At 39.5% G+C, this 24,826-nt stretch overlaps 1 protein-coding gene across 1 annotated transcript in view; it reads right to left on the bottom strand.

Annotated features, from left to right (window-relative positions):
• Positions 1-458: 458 nt before the first annotated feature.
• The window catches only part of DYNC1I1 (dynein cytoplasmic 1 intermediate chain 1), a 246,074-nt gene continuing 221,706 nt past the window's right edge, over positions 459-24,826 (bottom strand). The window contains exons 14-16 of the mRNA XM_016218881.2: positions 22,075-22,215; positions 17,871-17,996; positions 459-1,469 (exon numbers count right to left, since the gene is read on the bottom strand). Coding sequence (XP_016074367.1) covers positions 1,359-1,469; positions 17,871-17,996; positions 22,075-22,215 — 378 coding nt within the window. The 3' untranslated portion in view covers positions 459-1,358. The remainder of the gene's footprint in view (positions 1,470-17,870; positions 17,997-22,074; positions 22,216-24,826) is intronic.

Genomic DNA, 24,826 nt, shown 5'->3' with positions numbered 1-24,826 from the left:
TAAATCTCACAGTCAAGGAATCCCTACCAACAAAGGACCATGGAAATTCTCTTCCTAAAAAGCTGAAAGCCTGTTTTCAAATGTTTTTCATGACTCAACCACTATTTATTTTAATTCTCTTTAGGCATGAAATGACTTTTTGAAAAAAATTTTCATTAAAGTTGTTTATAGACATATTTCCTCGTCCAATAGTAATGAACATATTTTTCCTGGTGTGAATAAGAAAGAAAAAAATGCAATCTGTAGAACATTTTGTACATGTGCATCTTAACCTGTTTTTCTTACTCTTTTGGGCAAGAGTTGCTCTGGTGAAGAGATAAGGTAGAGCTTGCCAGCAAACCACCCACATTCCCTCATAAAAACAAGACCAGTTTTGGTTTCAGTCCAGCCAGGTTGGCTGCCTGTAATTCATTATCAATCTTCCCCAGGGCCCCAATGCATCGCCCCCACTCCCTTGTCACTGCAGAATTCTAATCAGGCTTTCTTCCCCCCAAGCGCAGAATTTCTCCACGCTGGCGTAGACCTGGTTTGGAACATTTTATTGGCAATACCGGTGTCATATTCAGGAACCACAGACTTTTGTCAGACTGTATTAGCTTGAATGACAAGTATCAATGGTCCACTATATTTGAAATACTGTTCAAGTGCCTAGAAATAATAGGCATTAAAATTCATTTCGTTCACTGCAACAAACCTCTAAAGACTTCATGTCCTCAGTGGAACCGGCATACTGTAATTGTTATTTGGAACTTAACGTAACCTCAACAGCAGCAGAGACAATACAGTCCTCTCATTATGCACATGCTCTAGGATCGTTTATTTTAATGCTTTCAAATAAATATGTTCCATGCAGCATACCACAATAAATAAGGAGCAGCAATGTTCTTCTAGTAAATCCATTCATAACGTGAGTCACCATGTAAAACACCACATCTCAAGTCTTTGGCCCTGTACCATATCATGGAGCACACCACATCTGCACCTAATCATATCTGGCTTCATATGGATTTAATAGGACTATGCCAGAAGTGCATGTAAGCACAAATTTAACCAGAGGTTTCCAGCTATTAAATACAGCTACTAAGTAGTTAAAAGGCAACAACTAAACCCGTAAAGGTCCTCCCCCCACCTTATTTTTGAGACAGAAATATAAAGATAGAAACGCTCTGGTGAGTTTCAGGTTCGTGGAGGGCAGGGTGGGATACATTGGGAACACTTGGAGCAGGGCTGGCACACTATGGCACCCAGAACGTCACGGCAATACTGATACTGAAGGGACACTGGACGCAGCGGGCTCGATGACCGCGGGCGCCGAGCTCTGGAAGGCGGCGGTGGGCCGGCTGGGGCGGCTCCTGCCACTAGGCCGCCAGCTCCACGGCGCCCTCCTCCTCGCTGTCGGCTCTGTTAGCGCGAATCTCCACGAGGGTCCTGGCAAACCGGGTCCATTCGTCATTGTGGGGTACTGCGAGCTGCAAAGCAAATGAATGGGAAACGGTGAACGGGGGATCCTTTATGTCCGAAAGCCTTGACGCCGCATGACTTCCTCCTGAAGCCGACCTGTCCCTTGGGATGTAAAGGACACCTGATAATCTTCTTTCTTGGATGGGTTAGATCCCTGGAGCATTGCTCCAAAACTGACAATGGAAGGGAATAAATACTGTCCCTCTCAGAAGCAAGGTCGCTCACGGAATTAAAGAAAAACAACTTTTAAGACTTGCATAAACTATGTTATTACATGTGGTAGCCATGTTAAAGCATTTTCAGTAATGAAAATTCATCATGAGCAAACGGGACTAACAGTGCATAAATACAGCAGATAAAAACTGCCTTATTGACTAGGATTTTGAAATAACTGTGGCATTGTCTCTCTAAGTCAATGCTATTGATCCTTCTTTTAAAAGCGTTGACAGCGTGCCAATATACACGACAAAGCTCTAGCTACATATGCAAAGAAATGTCACTAATATGAAATAAAGCTGTGGCTTTTCCAGCAAAAGGTATCTTACATGATACATATGAATAAAAGTAATAGTAGCTAAACTTTACCAAGAGTTCTGTTCTAAGTACTACGCATGTATGAACTCATTCCTTATAACACCCCTATGTACAGTAATATCAGGGTTTCATTTTACAGAAGAAGGCATCGAGGAACGGAGGAATGAAATCATCTTACCAAGGTTGCAAAGTTAGCAGTATCAAAGCCAAGGTCATCTGGTTCCAGGATTCACAGCCTTAGCTAGTATGCTACACTGATTCACCAAAACGGGGATTTATGAAATTTTCCAAAGAATATCTCCTTCTGTGCACTAATTTCTTTAGTGGAGAGAAAATTACCCCCACCCAACATGAACTGCATGTAGAAATTTTCGTTAGCTGATTTTTCTACATAGCATCCAAAAATGAATTGCTTAAAGATACCAGACAAGTGCTTGGAATAGAAAAGAGAGTTACTTGATGAGAAGCTGGGTCCAGTAGAAGTCTCAGTGGTTTTCATATAGAATAAAATTGATTTAGAGATTAGAGCCATTTTCCTGGAGGATTACCCTATAAAATGGTATGATCCATCTCTACAGGCACAAGTGCTCCATGTACTATCCACATACTCTATAAACATTAGTAACACACATTCATCCCAATCAATATACATTTTTAAAAATAAAAACGAGGCAGCAAATAAATCTAAGCTAGAGGTCACTTCCACGGATGAAAAACTACCCACTCTATAGAACCAAACAATCAGAACTTAAAATTTCTAGTATAGGGGATGATATTCCCAGACACTACCTGTCCAACACAACTTACTAGAGGCATCATCATAAACACAAAGTATGTCCTTCAATTACTGTGCGTGTACCAAGTCTAAACGTTTTAAGAATGTAATTCTGGAAATAATATACAGGTGGGGGAAGTCAGTTCTACTTATTTTGAGAAATGCTGTACCAATGAGAATTCTCATTTAGTCATATGAATGAGGTTTTGAATGGTTAAATATTTCCCTAGTTATTGAAATGAATGCAGATTTGTGTTTAGGCAATGACATAAGCTCACGGTAGTATTGAATGACACTGTGACCCCTCCACTCAGTCCATTTTGCTACTTTGAGCTCTTTTCCTAGGTTCCGCTATTACTTATTTTCCTCTTCAATTTTAGAAAATGCTGCACTGGGGAGATGAAGCCCTTAAAATAAATGATAGAAAAGAGCTAACAAAAAGCAAAAGCAGGAAAGGGTTAGTATCATATTTATATGCGAGAACAGGTCCACTATTTCTTTTCTCTTCCAACCCCTGACCAAGTCCTTCCAAAAAAAACAAAAACAAAAACAAAACACTACCCACAAAACAAAAGCCCAAGAAGAGACAAAAAACTAATCATGATAATGTATTTATAATTTTTTCTCCTATAAGGTGAGAACCAAGCTAAAGCTAAAGCAGCACCTAATAACTTTACATAGCTGTAAATATTGGAAAAAGGCAGGCAGGTCTCAGTAATAATACATAGTATATTGTTCATAAAGATCAGTATGATCTGCGAGTTTGGCTCCTAAACATAATACTGGGTTATTGGTTACACTGGTACAAATTTAAGTTAACGTATGATACCATATGTAATGTTTTATTGATATCAACATCTAGAAACTATACACTATACACAAGAAAAGAGGTACATATGTTTATATAGTTTCATGTAGTATCACGTGTAGTAACGGCAAGATAGTTAAGAAAGAACATTAATCAAGATTATGAAACGTTAAGGCTTGAATATGTGCCCAGATACATTTGCGGACAGAACTGAATATCATTTATGACACAGAGTTGCGCCTCTAACTTCTCAAAAATAAATTTTATTAAATTTAAATGTTTCTGATAAATAAACAAAAAATACCCTACAATGGAACTACGCTTGCCTTTCTCCAGGGGATGGGGATAATGGTGTTATAATACCAACACTTGTCCTTAAAAACACAGGTTACCCCTCACAGAAGGTTTCACAGTATTCTCACATATCTTGTCCTCTTTTTGATTTGTGAAAGTTTCCCTTAGTTTCGAAAAATATTAGAAGTTTGCTTTTTCAAAACTCTGTTCTGAAGTATTTTCCTCTCTGGAATATCCTAAATAATACAGAAATGTTCATTTGCTTCAGTTCACACAAAAAAATTTCTAGAGTTGAACACAATAAAAACACAGATGCTTCCAGAAACTTAAATTGACCTAGCTTATCCTATTATGTTTTCATCTAGTTGACTATAAAAATACCCCAAGATGATTGTAATGTTAGATTTAGAAGGTGGACTGCAGACTGCCCCATTTTTAGAATTAAATGTCACCATCAGGAAGCACTTTAAGCCCAATCTTAGCTTGAATGTGTGAATGTGTACTCAGAGGTTGTTCCCACGCCCAAAGTAATAATTTTTGGCATTTGAATTCCTTGTAGGTAAGACCAAACAAGTGTCCTAACAAGCAAGACCCCTCTACATTTTACAGCTCTGGCTGTAACAGCATCTGTCTGGATAGCACTGTCCTCCTTACCCTTGGCAGCTCCTGGCTCTTCTCACCTGGTTCCCTGATTAGAAATGGCTAGAAAGGAGTCTCACGATCATAAATGCATCTGAGACTTGCTCTAGGAGACTTTTTTAAAGTAGGAAAAATCTTTGCTCATGTCTTTTAATAAAGAAAAACTCTGCTCTCATGTCCTCCTAACTAGCATACAAATTTATTCCATCAGCATGAACTGAGTACCAGCTATATGCCAGACAGACACTATGCTAAGAATTGAAGATGTAGCAGTAAATCATTTTGCCACATGACGACCAAGAAATAGAGGAAAACTCATTTATCATGTTTTCTACGGTCAAAATGTGTGAATACTGGCATAGGATTTTTTAAAGAAAACTTCACTGACATTCAAAATATGAAGAGCCTAATATTTACTTTCCTACAATGACAACGGCAACATTTCCTGGTATGTATTGTGTGTCAAGCAAGTAGAAGGAAGCAAATGGCACATTAATGGCATGGTTTCAGCATCTTCAAGTTTCTATCAGTCATAAAAGGCTAAATCTAGAGCATCACCGTGAATTTTCCCCCTGAAAAAAACAGTTTAAAATAATTTTCAAAGAATTTACGTCTGTGATAGGAAAAATATTCACAAGTTTCCAATGGTGATGATTCATTTCAATCAATTAAAAAATCTTTTGGAAGCACCGTGAAGAAAATAGCCCATAGTAATACGGTAAAGAGGAACTCGTAAAAATTGTCCAGTATTGTACTGAACCAGAGTGGATCTGGAAATGTTTTCCTCCTTCAGATTCACTGACCAAAGTCCACATCCTAGGTCAGGATGACTCAGACTTTCCCTCTGCTTCATAAAGGGCTGGTTCCCCTCCACCCCCAACCCCCTGGTTGGTGACTGTTTTCTAAAACTTTGCTAAACATATAAAGCATATTTATGCCCCAACCACGCAGGCCTCTGATTCCTGAGATGACGAAACCTTAGCTTTAAGAGTGACCACCTTTTATAGATATGATATTACCCTATTTTTACAGCCAAGACCAAAAAGGTAGTATCTGAGGTGGCAATTCGGCCATGAGGAGGTCAAATGAACCTCAGATTCGAACAGGAGGCTTCACGTCCTGCTCTCACCTTGGTTCCTGGCGGTGGCCAGGCACTTAACCCCTCATTGCCTCGACTGTAAAACGGGCCGATGGTGTCTGACCCATTTATCAAAAGAGATGTGGAGAGGATGAGAAGCGGAATCCAAGGGAAGAAAATGCCATGAGTTCAACATGGAACAGTCATACCCTCTTTCTCTTCAACCTGTCACTCACACTGAACGTGCTCTTTAAAATGACATGTAAGCGGACGTCATCAATTCTAGAACATTCGTGCGGTTTGGCTTTTGCTTTCTTTAAGAATTAACTCTGATGTTTGTGATGTGAGGACGTTAAGGAACAGGGTACAGACTTTTCTTGAACGGGCAGGGAACAGGACGCTGGATGACTTGCTAAAGACAACACGGCTTGAGCGCGTTGTTCTGGGCGCGTGGGGCAAGCAGGGCCTCACCCTTCGAAGAAATGCCAGCGCACCAGGGCAGGGGGGCAGCAGGCAGGTAATGTGTGTTTGGAATCACCTGCTAAAAGATTCTAAAGATTATTTTTAATGTTCTACGTTTCTTGGGAGATGAAAGGGCATCTTAATAAAAAGCAAAAGTGTAAAAGTTAGGGAAAATTTCATGAAAACTGATCATTTCAGTCTCCCTCCTCCCTACTTCTGAGGCTGTGTCATGGACCTGTCCCCACCCCTCTGGCTGAGAGAACTGGAAGGTTCTTCTGGACCCTGCCCCACCCTGTCCCCAAACAGCTCATCCGTTTAACCACTGGGTGTCTTGCTGAGCTTCTTGTGCACTTCAGGGAGGCACAGGCCGCAGAATCCCTCGACGTCGAGAATGGAGCCAGGGTGGACTTTCTCAAGCTCAGACGTCAGTCAGCTCGTGCATTCTGTCCCAGCTCGGCCACGTACTCGATGGGTGTCCTTAGGGAACTTGTCTTAGCATCTCTGATCTTCACTTCATGTGTGAGAAAGGAATTTTGAGACCCATCTCCTAGGACTGTTGTGAATAGTAAGTATGACCCCCAAAACCCACATCATTTTCAGGGCTTACCATGTGCACAGTCCTTGGCACATCACAAGCCCTGAAAATGATGTGTTTTTCCTTCTTAGTGCTTAGTCCCCTCGCCTCCATTTCTTCTTTTTTTTGCTTCCTTCCCTCTTTTCATTCTTTCCTTTTCATCTACATAGAGCTTCATTTTTAGACGTATTCCTTATATTTCATCACATTTGATTTCTTAAAAACCCACATAAGTCATTTCCTAAATAGTCACACTTTGAATACTAGTTAAGGTCTGTGAGTCTGGGGTGGGGAAGGGGCTCTTTCAGCTCACAAGACAAATTCTGTCAGAGCACTTTCCACTGCTCTTTTTAAAAATCAAATTTAAAGTGTCATTTCTCTTTGTAAATATGCCCGTATGTACACATATACATACATATTTTTTTTATTTTCCAAATATGACTAATACAGCTTTATCCAGCTAACTCCTTGTTGCAGCACTTTCTACAGTGGGATTCTACATTTTTAGCTAAAGTCGTAAGGCCTTGTAACCGCTGAACACGCTGTTATAAAAATCAAATGACTTTTTATAACCAGGGTTATGCACACAAATATCATTCATGTGTCCCTTTTTATAAGCACCTGGGTAACCATTCTGAACAGTCCTCAGTCAAGCCTCCCTCGTTTATTAGTAATTTTAAAGGGTTTATAGTACCTAGCAGCTGATTTTAAATAGCTGCCTTATCTGCAGTCACTCCTACCGGCCAATGCTGTATATATATATTTTTTTTATGGTTAAAAATATCTGTCTCAGGCATTGCTTAGTACAAAAGTTGGTTAATTAAAAGAAAAATTTTTTTTTATAATTAAGACTGAAAAAATATTCCGTGATTTCAGTTTAGTTTCTCAGATGTATTTTGCGTGGCAAACAAATCAAAGTGAGTAGGATTCTAGGCTTCGGGATAAATATTCCATGGGCGTGTGGTTCATCAGCATCTTTGTAATCTTTCAATTACACGGAGTCATTAAAAAAAATGCCTGGGACGATTATGTTAACCATTGATTCCGAACAGATACGCAGCAGTTCATCTCTTGCAGTAACCTGAATATTAAACTTTTCTGTTAGAAAGATATCTTACAAATTACCTTTTCACTTTAACACACATTGATTTTTTTTATTAGTGCATTTACAGAAACCAAGGAAGCGAATGTGGGTTTCCACAGAACCACTGCTAAACCCCCTTAAGCTCTAAAAGCTTTTTTAAAAGTACAATTATTAATGGCACCCCAATTCAGGAGATTGTGGAGTGACTGGTATACAAATACACGTTTGTGTTCAGAGGAAGCCTATACTTTTTAGGGCAATTCCCTTTGCCACACACACAGATGGAAGCAAAGTGGGAGGTAATAAGCAATGAAACAGCCGCTGGAACGACCAAGCATGCTCGCTTCGCATAAATACAGCTCCACTGTATTTAACTCTTGGGAGAGTCTAGCATCACTGGTAACAATGGATGAAACCACGGACCAAAAGCCCAAGCCAGAATGCAGGACGCAGAGGGCGTAAATATACTACAGGGTTCCCCACAAAAGGATATACTGTGTGGTAACTCAGTATTTACAGCAGTTTAGAGAAGTCCAGAAAGTAGAAGTTACATTAATCTCCATTCTGCAGCATCTGCTACTAACCAGTCAGTAGGTTAAGATTTCTGTGAAATTCGGCAGCACGCTAACCTATGTCAGTCTGATGCTATCTGACTATATTTGGTTAAGAAAGACTTTCTTTGATCTGAAAATCCCTTCCAAGGGAACCCTCATCCACCCATGAAGCTCGAGATCTCCCTGCCTACGATCTCTTCCTTGTATTTTTAAATGAGTGGTTGACTTTTATAGCATGTTTGTTAGAACAACACCTTTAAAAAATCCATTACCACCCAATTAAGGGAAAAAATAAAGGTAGGACATAAAAGTAGAAAGTAAATAGTAACAAATATGGGTCTATATCAATTTCAATAGGCCAGCGAACATCAAAGGAAATAAATAATTTTTAAACACTATACCTAAAAAAACATACCCTTAAAAATATTCTTCACGTTAAAATTTAGCGCTATAGGAAGCAGGACAAAATTCAGAAGTTTTTACCTGTGAAGGGAAAAAAAAGTCACACAGCTGGAGAAGAAAGAGTTAATTCACGGAGCTATAAAGATGACCTTCACATTTGTATTAAAATCTTACCACCCTCCTTTCTTCAGGACTCTCTTAAACATTATATTGTTCTATTACTTGGAACAACAATCTATTTCTCTGTCCAAAAGATGGGGAAAATGCTAACAACATTGGCTGATGGGCAGTAATGGAAAATAAACTTTTTAAACTTCAATTACCATTCTTTTTCCATAACACAAAAGACCAAGAAAATGACAGGAAAATGGAAAAGCATGAGCTACTCAAGCCCATCTGTCCTATTAGCTGACTAAACATATATCCCTCCTCTTCCTGATATTATTAACTATAGGTTTTCTAGTAAATTCTTAGCAACCACTGCATCTAAGCAGTTTTGACAAAGAGAAGGCTTATTGACAAACACCTGAAAAACATTTACCAAGGTAATAAAAGAAATGCCATTCCCTCCTACTGAAAGTTTGGGCATAAAAGAGGTATTTTTATAATGTAGTTCATGATTTACCATATCTATAGTGTCCAAAAAAAGCACAATAAAAAGGAAGCATTTTTCCAGTGGTTTGATAACTATTTGAATCAACTGTTAGGCTTTCATTACACTAGTGGCCAATTGCTCACTTTTACAAGCACAGGAGGGGAGAGGGGCTGGGATAGAGATTGGGAGGAAAGACAAACACTCCTTTCTAAATGTATTTTCTATATATCCTTTCCTGTGCAGATATAGTTAGGTGGATTTTTTTTCCCCCTGTCCGTTAATCTATAGCCAATGTGGAGGCTGCATTCTGAATGCTTCACACAACGAAGCTTTCCCTTAACCTTCAACTTTCACATGTAAAACTTTCATTCACTCAGATACTCACTGAGTGCCTATTACCAGGCACTGTGCTAGACCAGGATGTGAGATTAAAAATGACAATTGTAAGTATCTACTTTGTGTATGTTTTCTGTGTATGTTTCTAATCTCTAAAGATTAGAAACTCTACTGAGGAATGTGATTAACCAAAGGAAGTCTGCCAAAGGGATTTTGCCCCCTAAGTCAAAAGGGTGACTAGTTTTTAGGACACTAGAAGATGTTCGCTTGTTACCTAAGGGTCCTTAATGCTAAGGCAAATAAACATAAAAGATTTCATCTACATGTCGAGAAACTGTTAGCTGGCCATGAGGAGACAGATCATGGGAAATGAACCACTGATCAGTTTTATTTGCCAGCCAAAAAAGAGTGCAAAATTTCTTCTATAATGCTCAGCTTTGAGATTCCTAAAATGATAAATAATTCATGTTTTCAAATGTGAAAGATGTTCTCGTAGCTGACATTCTCAAAAATTCATGCAGACCTTCCTTAAAATTAGAATACAATTCATTCACTTCCTCCCTTTGCAAGCCCAACCTATATGGTGTATAAATATTTACACGTACACATGCCTAAGCAGATATTGGATTTCTTACTCTATTTTAGATATACCAATACCAGCACAAACACTCATGGAAGAGACAAATAACTCTCCATTTCTATCCAGGTCAGTGTTAATCTGGACTCACAGATGCTTGAAGCAGCTTCATGGTTGGTTGGTCTAAGCTGTGATTTGAGGCTACTGTTCTAAGCAGTAACTTTTCAAGATAAAATTTAGCAGTTTTGAAAATCTAAAACTAAACACAATTTTGTCAGCCATAAAAAAAATTAACACTATAATGAGCGACTGCTTCAAAATCCAAACTGCTATTGAAAATGACAGTTTGAAACCACAGAAGAATCATAAAAGATGATTAATTATACAAACTGGCACTTGTTTCAGAAGGTTTATATTCATAGGCCACTTGCCACCGAAATGAGAATACATGAATTTCATTGACTACTGCAAATCACTACATACACATTAATTTGGTTTTCATAAAATTAAATATTAGGGTTTTCTTTTCATCGAATCAACTACTCTATAATACAGAAAAGTCATAAGTATTTTCTTATCAATTAAGGGAAAAAAAGTGAGCTGAAAAGATATTAATCCTATAAATCTATTTTTATAAACTAATGCTACCTGAATAAGCACACTATTTATATAATAATTAGTTTAATCATGGTCTTTTACATATATAATTATCAAAATGAAAGCCACTGCTACTATAGTCACTATAAGATGAATAATTATAACATTAATTGGAATAGTGCTTTTTCCTTTCTTTTTAAAATTAAGCACTTTTCCTAGAAGAAATCAAATTAATACTAAAATTACAATCATACATTTTAACTAAATTATTTTATTTCAAATACGTATAATTTACTACAAGGAAATGAATTCGTATATTATTTCAAAGTAGCTTATTTTATATGATTATATTGATTAGCACCCAAATCTGCCGTTGTGCTTTCTGACTTTACTGCATGGTGTCGTGGCTATGACAATAAAAATTCAGGCAAAAACTGAAAAGTGCAATTGAGAATTCCAATGTTCTGTTTCTCGGTCATCAACTATCTAGATATTATTAGCAGAGCTAAGTGTGTGCATTTTCTGTTTTTATCTAGGTGTTTGGTATGATGGAATAGTTTATGCCCAAGTCTTCTTTTCCACAGAGGGAACATCCAAAGCAGTGTTTCTCATCAGCTAAAGAAAAAAATCCTATTTCTTCACTGAAGAATAAGCTGGTACTGCAAAGACCTCCAAGCATCTTGCAACTTTTGGCCACACTCACTTAATGAGAAACACAATGTTGGGGGCGATCATAACTGGACTTGGGAAAGCTGAGCCCATCCACTCCCTCCTGCAGGCTGCGGAGCTCAGCCCGCTATCAGGTTCGTCCTCAGGGGGATAACAGGCTTCAGAAAGCACCGCAATCAAACTGATTTCAAACGCGGTTCTTTTTCATTAAGGAGCTCTTACTTGAATTAACCACAAAGTCTCAGTTTAACATCATATTTTATGTTCCACACACCTCCTTCCCCACGGACGGGAGGTTATTTATATTCAGGGCACAAACTTCTTGTGGAAAACTGATGAAGGCCCTGTCCTACTGGAAAACGCAAGGTGGTTCCACAGAGCAAACGATTATTGTTTCAGGGTAATCCACTTAAAACCATAAATGTATTGCATTTATTTTGTGTCACTCAAATCCTTTTTAACTCCCAGCCCCAGTTTCTCAGGTGCTACTATAGCAAAGAGCTATTTAAAGTGTAGGAGGAATGGCCCCTCGCGTCTTTTATTGTTACTCTAGCTGGCTAACCGCGTGAGGCCTTTCGCAACGGGCCTCGTACATGACACCCTGGCCTTCACTCTGAACTCTGTCACGTAGGTCATTTTTCCTGTTGGGATGCCTAATAAACTTTGCATTCAAAGTTTTCATTTCAGCTTTCAAATATATTTCAATGAGCATTTAATCATGCTTTACGTTTGCAGCAGTTACACTGAAATCTCATAGTCACCTGCACTTTTCCTGTTTAAGAATTTTTCAAGGACCTTTTAATACACTAACAAGTGTCAAACGTATTGTATTTCCTGGAATTTGTAATAAAACGACCCGGGCCCAAATAGTCCTTTCAAACAAGGTATCTGAAATGTTGCCAAAGTTCAGGGTTAAGATGTAAAACACGATTGCACGTTTTCTCAGGCACTGAGTGAGTGGGGTACCGAGCACATCGAGCAGGGGTGAGAAGATCTATTCATCTCCCAAATTACAGATCTCACGTTGCCATTTTATTTTTCAAATTCTTCTTTAAGGTAAAAGCGATTTTGGAATTTTATCATTTGATGGCTGCAAAAATATCATCAGGGATTTGAAACTTCTGTGTGTTTTTCACAACCGAAAACAAAATCTTCCCTGGAAGAGGTTAATGGAAAACGAAATAATAGGAGGTAGAAGATAAACTGCTTCTTTCAAAACTGGAGCTGCAAACAGCATTCTCACTAATTCAGATAAGCAGCAAACACGGCAGTGAGGGGATATTTATGACGGCAGCGTCCCCGTGACAGCACCCAGGCATTCGCGGTGGCCACGGGCTTTCTATAGAATACATCTGCCGGGACGACAGGTAGACAGGCTGACTATCAATCATCAGGACACGCGGATAACTCTACACTCACTGGCCCATGTGCTATTCAAATCAGCTCCACATACACGGAAAAGCTTGCTATTCAGTAAAGAGGCCACGGCAGTGAGTAATTTTTATGTTTAATTCTTTAGAATATGTGTGTTCACACATCATTTAAAAAAATTCAACCATGATTAACAGCTCTCTGTGAGTGGATTCTGAAGTAAAATACGCTCAACATTCTCAAGTTATTTTTGCAGTTAATTTATGACTTGTTATCTTACCCACGTTTCAATTAATTGAATGAAATCACACAGCTCCAAAACAAACAGGCTGCAATCCCACAGTTTGGAGAGAAAAATCCTCAAAACTTATTCAAGAGCTAAGCTCGTTTTTTATTTTAGATCTTAGAGAATTTAAATGGTGCACACAACCACTATCCACCTAAGTAACTTTTAAAATGCACAAATAGAATAAAATTATAGCCAAAGAATACAGGGGTCGTCTCTGTCATTCATTGATTTCACATAACTTCCATTTATGCTAATGGGAATTAAGCACCCGCTCTGCAAAGAAAATAGACCCCTATCTGTGAAAATAAACGGGTACAGTATATTTTCCAGATACAATGCTGAAATCAAGCAACCAAAAATGTGTGCTATATAAACAAAAAAGCATCCTGTGGCCTACCTGAAAACATTGCTGTTTTGTATTTTACCTCCTGAGTCATAGGCCTGGAGATATTACTCATGCCTTTGCCATTTCAATGTAACAAAAACACAAAAAGGGGGGGGGGGGGTGCAGGATGGACAAACTCAATCCCGAGAATTTCAGTGAGCTCATACCCAATCCTCTGTTTACCACTTCAGAAGTTCATGATAAATGGTACCAGTAAATCTGGATTCAAGCCACAGCTCTCTGCCATCACCTTAAAAGTCATGGAGGATAACTGTACATAATAGGAGGGCATGATTATGGGGACACTGTGCTGGGACTCCCTGCAGCAGCTGCAGCCTCCGCTGGGACAGGAGGTGAGGCAGATGATTGTTAAGGACTGGTGACACCAGAGTCCCTTTCTGCAATGCCCTTCTAGTTGAGTGTCAGGTCTCACCCCTAGGCAGGTCTACCTGGACTTGAATGGCGATGTCTCCATTGGTAGTCCCAGAAGTCTCTTATCACGGGGTTCTTGACAATGAGTGGACAGAGAAAGGCTGTCCCTCCCACTCCGACTGTAGTAGGCATCACAGAGATCTTTCCCAAAACTCTATTACACTTTCAGTTAAAATTACGATGTGATCAAAACAGGGTTGTGGGGAGAATCAGAATATCCAGTATGGTTTCAGCTCTATTTTTATTGGCCTCATGATGTTTATAATGTAAAGTCGTTGCTATTTTTATTCAACATTTTTAAATAGTCTTAAGAAATAGGTAATAATAAGAAAAACATATGGCATATACTTCAGTTAACCACATTTCTAAAGATTTCCCCTTCTTCGTAATGGTCTAGGTCAAGGCCAAAATTTGTCATTTCTGATTTGCATCGTGAGTGGCATTAAAAGCAATACTCCCGTGGACAGGATTGGCTACATAATCTGCAGGGCCCAGTGCAAAATGCAAATAAGGGGGGATGCCCTGTTAAAAATTTTCTTGACAAATGACAGCAGAGCATTAAGCCAAGCTCAGGGCTCCTGGAAGCACAGGGCCCAGGAGACGACACAGGCTGCACACCCGGGAGCCGGCCTCACTCTCGGAGCAGGGCCTTGGCCACAGGGGATCAGCCGCGGGGGAATGGACGTGAGCTGTCTTCCCACAAACACCTCTCCCGTGTCTGAGGTCCAAGGAACATGGATCAACACAGTGTACTCTCAAAAGAACTACCGTTTACCTTTCTATACAGACTATAAAAAAAGGCTTATTTAAAAGCATTTCATCTTCTTTCCTGGAGGGTTCCACAGAACAAGGTTTTCCACCCAAAGGCCAGCATGACCCTGGGGAGGGGGTTCAGTTTTAACGGGGACCAGGGGGCCAATTTTGAACACAGACATCGGGAGCACCGTCTACTAGCAATCTGATCCTCAATGCCATATTTTCCCTCTTCCCCTCTCTCTATTTTTTCAGTCGCTTCCTGCCCAAACTCCTTCCCTCTCGTCTCCCCTAAGCACGGTCACGCTCTGTCGGGCCCAGGCTGCTGCAGGAGACGGCAGGAACGACAGCAACGGCGGCCTCTGCCCCTGGAGGGATCCTGCCACCTCTCCGAAGTGGGCTTCGGCTGAGCTCAGCTCTAGACAAGCCACCTTTCCTTTTAGTGCCTGGAGCCTCTACAGGGTTGGTCTCAGAGACTTAGAACAGGATACAGAGATGAGCAAGAAGAAAAAGGCATCTCCCCTTTATTTCCCCCAGAAATAAATGAGGTAATTTGTAAATACCTTACAAAAATATTGAAGAAAGCAACTATAGTTAAGACAAAATTACCTTGTTAAGGCTGAGTTTTTCTGAGCTGTCGATTGCTTTGTATATGATCAAGCAATACAGAGGGGACTGCAAATGTATAAGTCTATCCTGAGTTTTGGTCATTCAAAGAAGGGTTAGAAGATTATAAGATTACCTACTCTCAATAAAATAGTATATCTTTTTCCCCCCGGTAGCAAATTTGTAGGGATAAACAACCCTACAAATTGTTTGGCCTATTATATGTCACAGAGATTTTTCTATAGCCTGTCTAGACTCCAGACAATAGGCGAGGCTGGCCTATAGTTGCAGACATTTCTACAGTCTGTAATATCATTTAGAAAAGTAAGGGCAATAACACAAAAATGAAAACCAGCCTGACCTGCCGGTACGATAGTAGAAATACGAGTATAACAACACTTTACAATTTAGAAATGATGATAGCAACCTAGCAAAAAAGTTTTAGCAGCTACACATCAGCCAAAGCAACTTTTGCAAAATCACTTATACTCCCCAGATGAGTCATATTCAAGTAATTCTGTCCACTAGGTATAAAATCACTTTATCAGGGGAAAATTCTGTGTATATGTTTTGTGTTTTCCTATTGCAGAGAGAGTGTGTGTATATATATATGTATATGTGTGTATGTATTACATATAATATATAAAACCACAAATATATGTATATTTATTATATACATACATATATATAATAGTTGTGGTCAACATACAGACTTTTAAAAAGGCCTGTCTCTGAATAAACTAGGTCGTTAAACTATTCTGCTTTTCAGCTCTCTTGGTTAAAATAACGTTGCATAAAACCTTCCAAGAGTTAAGGGACATTATGTATAAGCAAGGCCAGTGGAGAAAGGGGTTTTAAAATTTCACCTATTTTCTGCCATTTCATCTCTGAGCGTGTCTCCAGACCTATTTCTCTCCCACAATTACACTTGTTATAAACAAAGGAAAGAAAGAGAGATGGAGCAAAAGAGAAACCTGTATTGTTTCTTAATGTTCTCCTTTGCTAGCTTGTAAATTTTTTAGTAAATGAACCAATGAAGAGTACTTGTTTTTGTTGTTGTTTATTTTTTATTGTAATAGAGACCAATAAAAAGATGCACTGAATATAAAAAATATCCATTGAAGAAAACATTGCTGTAAAACTACTGGCAATATTTTCAATTCAGAGGGTATATTCTCTCTCCCAAAGACTCCAAACTGCGTCAGTGCTCACCAGACCATTTGCATCTTCAACACTGGGAATAAATATTAACAGAGTCGTTAATTGTTGCTGTTGGAATGACTCAATAATGGCATCAGGAGCAGCTAAGGGGGTGGCTAATGAAACAGAAAACGTGCAGTAAAACGCAGATTCTTCCAGTTCTTTTACTTAAGCATTGTACATCCCCAAACAGAAAAACTATTTCTAAAGTCATTCTATTTCTGTCTCTGGCTGAATTTTTAAAAATTCCCAAAACAACACCATTTAGTTTGTTTCAACTCAATCAACTCTACCATATAGCAGTATATAATATATCAAAAGTTCCATTGTAGAACCATCTAGGGTTGCCAAAGTTATAGGATGCTGATTGATGAAGCCATGCAGAGCCCTTCTCAGTGTGAACAGCTAAACCCATCTGCCAGGCCTACGACCAGGTCTAAGACGTGTGTGCATACAAATGTGGTGTATTTCCCCCTGGGATGCAAATGTTAGATTCACGTTATGCCAAAACAGCATCACACAACACTCTTATTTTGTTTTGCTTCAAAGTTCAATATTTTCTGTCTTGAAGGAAAAAAATTCTTTAACCTCATCAGAAATGAAAGTTTTTGTCAACACTTTCCTATAGACTCAAAGTAAACAGATATGCTTCAGTACAACTGATTGATAATGTGATATTAGGTATAGCATAACAATTTAAGATTTTACTGAAACAAAAGATGTAGTTTTTTCCTTTGATATGTGCCATGATACTCAGGAATACTTTACATACAGGGTGGGGCAAAAATAGGTTTACAGTTGTTCATATGGAAAATGATACAATAATTAATAAATAATAATACAAGAATAAATTCTGTTTCGCAGACTCAACTGTAAACGTACCTTTGCGCCAGCCTGTACCATGTAACAAGATATACCAAGAGGTCTGTATTTCATATAATAACTTTGAGTACCATAAAAACAGTACAAAATTCTGATTCACCTCAGCTTTTTAAATTGGCTGCATTTTCATTAAAGAGTAATAGTTTACATTTTAATGGAACATAGCAACGAAAAGTTGACTTTTCGACCTAAACAACAAATTCCAGATTCAATGTTAGGATGAATTTGGCAAGCTTGCCCTATCACGAAGCTGGTGGGAGGTGCCATGCTTCATCCCAGGGTGGCTGGGAATTCTGCAGCGCCCTGAAGGGAGCCTGGATCGTGACCTACAGCGTCCTGTGCGTGGAGACAGAGGCCAAATTAGGCCCTAAGGAAGTCCTGCCACACTCCCACTGAAGTCAATGGAAATTTGCAAACACACTCAAGAGGGCTCTTGTGGCCCTCAAGGTCTTGTTAATAATTTCACTAGGTCTTCAAACGAGATACAGAAGTAAAGAAACGAACACAAAGTACCTCTCCAACATCGTAGATCCAAATACGGCCTTCTGAGTCCCCAACAGCAACTTCTTTGCCAGCTTGAGCCCAACGAACACGGTTTAGGGCGGACGCCCCCTCAATGGCCACACTTGCTGTTGGAACCTGCCAAAGGGGTTACAAAAGAACTCTGAATATGAATTTAAATATACGTTTAACTGGATGAGTCACCACTGCCTTCATGTGCATGAAGTAATATACATCCCTGTGCAGAAGTCAAAGGATTCATTGTTCTTAAATCATATGCTCCACTGTACTAAGGGGTACAGAGGAGACGCTTTAATGAGAAATGAAAAGAGGGAGAGTCTTTTTCCACAATCAACGGGCAGTGAGTGACATAAATATTTCTTCAGATTATGCAGGGGGCACATCCACCACACAGACCAACACTGCAGCTCAACGTGATATACTTCATGATCAGGTCCTGATTTATGGATCAATGGAGAGAGATTTCAGGATTTACCAAGATTAAGGATACTATAAAAGGCAGGAGGGGGGGTGGTATATGGTGGAATAATATGTATTGATCCCTCAAAACCTCATCAGGGAGGGGGTGGACAGAAGAAGAAAATGTAGGTGAAAAACTTCAAACCTCAAATTCTCTTTTTCTGTTTTTTCCTCTCTTTCTGTTTGTCCTGCTCCTGGCAGTCCCAGGATGTAGGAAGCACTCCATACCTTTGGAAACGTCCCCAGGGTGATATCCTGATAGAACGGAGGCAGCACCTCCTTGCAGAAAAGGGCTCATATCTCCTCTACTAAACACCTGAAATCTGACAACGCTGATAATAATATTTATTATTAGAGTGAACTGAAGGTGCCCATGTAACCTGAAGTATTTGTTACAGGAACCTTTAACCTAGTACTTGAGAAAAGAATTGCAGTGGGCCTGCCCCTTTTCCATCATTGGTTGTGAAAACTCTTGTCTTTAAAGTTGGAAGTTTATTCATATAAAGAGCAGGTCTCCGAACCTTCTACAAGAACGGTGAATAAGAAATGACAAAGGGCCATTAAAAAATAAAAAGGTAAATGTTCAGACAAAAAGAAAAAAAAAATGCAGTGAAAAGAGGGCCACGGAGATCCAGTCACCACTGTTTAAGACCTGAGTCTATGAACACGTCGGGCTAGGATGGAAGCGCGACATGCGCTGGCCTTAGCGCTCCTGGCATTCTCTGATTCAGGAATTGAAACCATCTGTTTATACAAGATTATTGACTCAATACCTATCTTTAAAATAGCCATAAAAACTCCATCGTATGTAAGAATCTATGTTTAAACTTAATCTTGAAATCAATAAAAATTCTTTTACCCGCCTAAAATCACGGTATGTCAGTTGTGAGCAAAAATGTAAAACAAAAGTCCCCAGCTCATTTATTTGTTTATTTTTTTAAATACACAGTTTCTACAATTAAGGTACCTGCTGTGCAGGCTGGAGCCTGAATTTTTAACTAAACCTTTCGAAGGCCAAAACACTGTGAATTTAGATGGGCCATTATTCTGTCAATACATTTTATTATTAGTGTGCTACTCAAGACAAATCTGAGATCCAGCTATAGAGTTTTCAGAATTAATTTCTAACTCCATAAGTTAGAGAAATCAAACAGGATTATACTTTACCTAACTCTATTCAATATCAGATTTTATCTATGAACAATTTCAAAAGTTGAATAAAAATGTTTCACCTTAATATGAATGATAAAAAAATTAATCACTCTCAAAAAAACCTGATTTTTTGATACATTTTAAATTATGTCTAATACCTATTGAAGAATTTTATTTATTTGGAATAAAGCAATGTAGCAAAGTGAATCGATTAATATTCTAACCATTTAAAAATACCTTATTTTCATAGCTATTATAAGTGGTAAAAAATGACTAACACAGCCTATAATATGTGCTAATAAATTATCAAATGTATGAAGGGAATGACAAAATATATTTTATTAGCTGGACCAGTAATGACCTTTCAAAAGTTGATGAATCTATAATGAAAATAATCCTTATATTGTCACTCTCTTACTCCTGTATTTCAGTTTTACAAATATTTTCACTTTTTTTTTTAAGGCTCAATCATTTTAATTGCAAAGACAGGACTATACAGCATCAATTACTGCCTCGTGCAGAGGTCTGTGGTACTGTGGTAGGTGAATTTAAACTATCTCTGCATAGGAGCAGTTGGGACAACTTGGTATAAAAGCACAGTAATTTGAATAAGAACAAAACACTGGGATTTCAGGTTTGTTTTTTGTTTTGTTTTTTAACAAAGCTAATCTCACAAACATTTGAAAATTCTTGTTCAACTTGATAGAAGGCAAAAATAATTTAAGGGTTTTCAAAAGTGTTCAGTTCGTTGCTGGATTTGAACCAGACTCTATATATCGACTATTACTGTGAAAGCAAAATTGTTTACCACAAAACTAAACGGCTCACATGCCCAGTAATGATTTTTTTTTTTTTTTTAAATACTGAGCTATAACACTTTTATGTGGTTGCTTCTTGATACCTAGAGAAAAAGAAGGGGGAAAATGACGTTTGGCAATGTTGAGACATTCATTTCATTTTACCTAAAAAGCTGATTAAATCCCCCCTCCCTAAAAAAAAAAACAAAAAACCCAGTTACACAGGAATTACTAAGGAGTCTAGAGAACACTCACTCCCATTGCATTGTAGTTGGGAATTACCTAAACGTCACCTCTTACCTAAACATCACCTCTATAAGTCTGATTTCTGATACAGGGGGTTCTCCTCAGTTAATCTGGAAAATGTGTGTTTTTTGGTTGCTTTAAGTGAGTTTATTCTAGCAGATAGAGGCAATATGATTTTAATCAACAGTGATGAAAAACTCTGGGAAACTGTTACAATGTGGAGTAATAACATCTTCCTATTAAGAGCAATGATGTTATAAACATTTCGAAATCCCAGAAGATGGGCATTGCTTGTACCCGTGCCTTGCGATTATTTTCAGAGATGCTTGATTACGCAACCTCATGCTTGTCCCATACATCGTTTGCGTAGCCAAAAGGAAAAATAGACTTAAACTGAAATATTTTAAAAAGACAACTATTTGGCATTGGTTATAGGTTGTCCATAATCTTTCAAGATAGACCAACTCAATAATACCACCCGAAGGATATTTCCCTGCCCCCTCCCACAAAAAGCACCAGGGAGCCCCCCTCCTCAGCCCCAGCTGTGGGCTTCCTAATTAAAAAGGCTGCGCTGTTTCCTGCTCAGGCACTTCAAAAGAGCTTCTCTTGTTTTCCACTTGACATATAGTTTGCAACACTTGTTCCTCTTACCTGTCCATTCTTATTTATGGAGAGCTGCCCTGAATCAGAGACCAGGAAATGATGAAGAGTCTATTTTATTTTATTAAATTGAAAGACACTGAATACTCCTATTTTTACAAACCCCACGTAGCCAAATGAGGATCTCGATAATTTCGAGAGTGGAAAAAAGGAAAAATCGCATAGCATAATTTCAAAAACATAAATTTATATATCCTAATTTTTAAAAAGAATACTTCCTTATTGTCAATTGCTTATTTAAAAAAAAACCACATGGCTAGTTTTTCAGTTGTGAAGTATACTGTAAATGTGACGTTAAAATCCCGACTAAAAAAAAAATAGTGTTTCACATGCATGTTCAGAGTTAGAAACTATTGTGGAAAAGCCTGCCTGTGAGGTCAGCATCTTAGGCAAGGGTTATTGACCTTGCAAAACTTAAATGGAGGCTGGATCTGGGTCTGAACATCAACAGCCAGCAGCGTCCTCTTGGATGAATTCAAAACAGGAATCGTGCAAAGAGTGAAAACGGACAACTCGCCCTTTTAAAAGCCTGATCTAAAACCAGCGCCCACTAACGCTTCCCTTTCCGAACGTTGGCCAACGGAGTTATTTCAGCGCCTGGAACACGCCTGCGTGTCCTTCCCTTCGGGGGGCAGCGTTTTGCTTTCTGCAAAAAGGGGTCGCCAGCCGCCCGGCGTCTGCCCGGGCCTCGGGATGAGGTGAGATGAAGTGATTTCTGGCCGGTGCATCTGCCAGCTCCCTCCAGGGCGGGGGTCGGCAGCCCGGCTGCAGCCGGAGGGTCTGATCCCCAAAGGCCACTGCTGCAGAGAGAGGAGGAGACCGAGGGCGGCCGACCGCGCCCCGCCCGGCCCCCGCCCCCCGCCCCCCGCGCCGCCGCTCACCTCGGTGTCGTTGTTGAGGTTCCAGAGGTCCAAGCGCCCCATCCCGTCGACGCAGGCGAAGAGCGCGGGGTGCACGGGGGACCACATGACGTCGTACACATAGTCGGCGTTGTCTTCAAAGGAGTAGAGCGGCTTGTTGTGCTGTAAAGCAGGGAGACCGTGAAGACTCCTGGCGCTGCCGCCGCCCCGGGCTGTCTAGCGGGCCTAATTAAAAACTTTGCACATTCACAAAGTGTCATAAAACTTCCCGAGATGAAAGTCCTCGAGAAGGTGAACCGCGGCTTTAATGTGACCAGAACTGTCCAGTGGCATAAATAAATCCCGGGGCGGAGGGGGGTTGCTCTCGAGGGGCTGGGGGCTGGGGCGGGGGGGGAGGGGGGCGGTTCAGACCCGCCGTCAGACATTCCGGGCAGGTGGACGGCTCTGCCCATTAGCTGGGAACAACGGCCGGGCTTCGTGTCGCGAGGCGCTCGGAGCGCGAACCCCGACGTGGCCCTTCCGCCGGGACCGGCCCCGCGGGGATGCGCTGCGAGCCCCGGCGGCGCCGTGGCCCCGGCCCCTTCGCACTGAAGGCACCGCCTGCCACCTCGTGGCCATTGTGTGCAGCTGCAACCCTGCCTCCCGCGCAACTCGAGACCAAATCCCGACTTTCTTTAATGGTTCCTTGGCGGCGGGGGAAGGGGACACGTATTTTCCAGGGATTTGTAGTTCTTCTGGGAAGTGAAAAACCTCACGGTTCCAAGGCCCTAGTCTTTCCACCTAGGGTCAGTGCACCCAAGTCAGGTCGACTAGTGTGGCTCAGCTTACTACCCTAAATCTTAAAGATGAGCCACATTTTCTAGATCAGCCAGTCTTTATTCCCAAGAGCCCTGAAATTGGTGTTTTCTTGGGGAACTGCATTAGTACACCCCCAGCTGCATACAAATGCTTCCACTCCTGAGGGATACAATAAATTAAAATGGCACTCCTGATTTCCAGTGCATATTGTCACATCAAAATAGCACAGAAGTCAGAGGCAAGTTTGAAAGTACACCAGAAATAAAATGTAATTGGACTTCATGAATTATTCATTCCATCTGGCTTGTCTTATTCTAATTTCTGCATAATGGCTTTACTAATCCCTGATCAATTAATGTAAAATGAAATTTAAATGATAATGAAAGCCCTAGAGATAAAAAGAAATTAAGTATTCTTATATCCTCTGACAGAAATCTAAACAATGGAAGTTTTTTCCCCCATGTCTTCTTCATCCAGTCAGCTGTCTGTACTCGGGGGGTTCCACTGAATGCCTGTACAGGCCAAAGAAAAAAGACCAAAAAAAAAAAAAAAAGATAACATACAATATGAACACTCTTCATAGAATGTTCAAAGAATGGATCTGTAGGGCATCAACTCCAAATATTAGACCCAATTCCCAAAGTATACTGACAGTGAATGCAAAATGCACAACATGCATGCACTGAAACGAAAGTGAACAAAATCAGGGAGACGGTAAAGATTCCATAACCTACGCCTAATGCAGAAATCTGTTAAGCTACTGACAATGAGTGATTTCCTTCCATGAATTAATTACTTTGGCATTGCTGAGAAGTGAGCACAACTGCCATACTATTAAAGCAACACAGAAGCTTGTAGACGGTCCTGTGTGTGTCTGTGGGTATTGGTAGTATATATGTGAGATGTCTTATTTTTAATTCAAAAAGTATCTGATGGGGGGGGTAATTTGAAAAAATATATGACATTGAGAAATAAAAAAGAATTACATTAGCCTTATAGTTTTGTATTTTAATATTGTGTAACTATTTTATGCCAACATTTTTATTATATGCCATGTCTGCCTAGTGATTTGGAGCTAAAATTGCCTATTTGATATTTATGTAGCTTCTTTCTTCCTCTCAATGTTTCTAGGAGGTGATTCAAACTACTTTCTCCAGAAAATCTGAATATCCAAGGGCACAAAGTAGCATGATTGTATCAGTATTCCTTATTAATACAGGGAAAAAAGGCAGTGTGGAGTAGCTGGCTCTTCACTGACCACTTATGAATATTAAATTCTAACTCTTAGTGGAAGATTTTTCTTGCCCCAATTCTTGATTTTATAGCAAGCCAGTCACTATTTGTTAAAGAACTGGAGTAGCATATCTTTTCTTAAAGGGTAGAAAAGACTTACACCTGCCTAAAAGAATTGATTCTCAGCATCTTCTCTCAATAACCCAGCTGGTAGTATAACTAATTATACAGAGGCCTAGACATATATAGGATGTCCCGCAAAATGTATACATGCACTTTGAATAATTATAAAGGTAGTGTTTATTAAAATGCCATTTCATTTTCCAAAGTGAGCTATCAGCTGTTAAAGTGTGTATACACTTTTTGGGACACCCTGTATACACACATACAGAGATACAATAAACACATAACACATCTACAGTCCTTGTTTTGATCAATCAGGAGACCATCCAGCTTTAAAGACTCGTTTTCTAAGGAGCTGATATTATTTGATATGTTAATTCTCTCAATAATTTATCCTGTTAATTTCTAATGCTGTGTCTTTCCTTCTTTCTTTTACAAGTTTCTTCTCTGAGAAACTTAGTCAAAATTATAGCACATCCTGGAGACTTCATTTTTAAAACATCTGGAAATAACTGTTATTATTCATGTTACCAAAACCCATTTTTCTCATGTTTAACAGTATTGCACTGAAATGCTATTATTCTTCTCTAGGCTTTTCCCAGCATCCTTAACACCCCTA

Source organism: Miniopterus natalensis, chromosome 10, assembly GCF_054644295.1.
Source record: "Miniopterus natalensis isolate mMinNat1 chromosome 10, mMinNat1.hap1, whole genome shotgun sequence".
Lineage (NCBI taxonomy): Eukaryota > Metazoa > Chordata > Mammalia > Chiroptera > Miniopteridae > Miniopterus > Miniopterus natalensis.
This window is presented reverse-complemented; position numbering and strand designations above follow the sequence as displayed.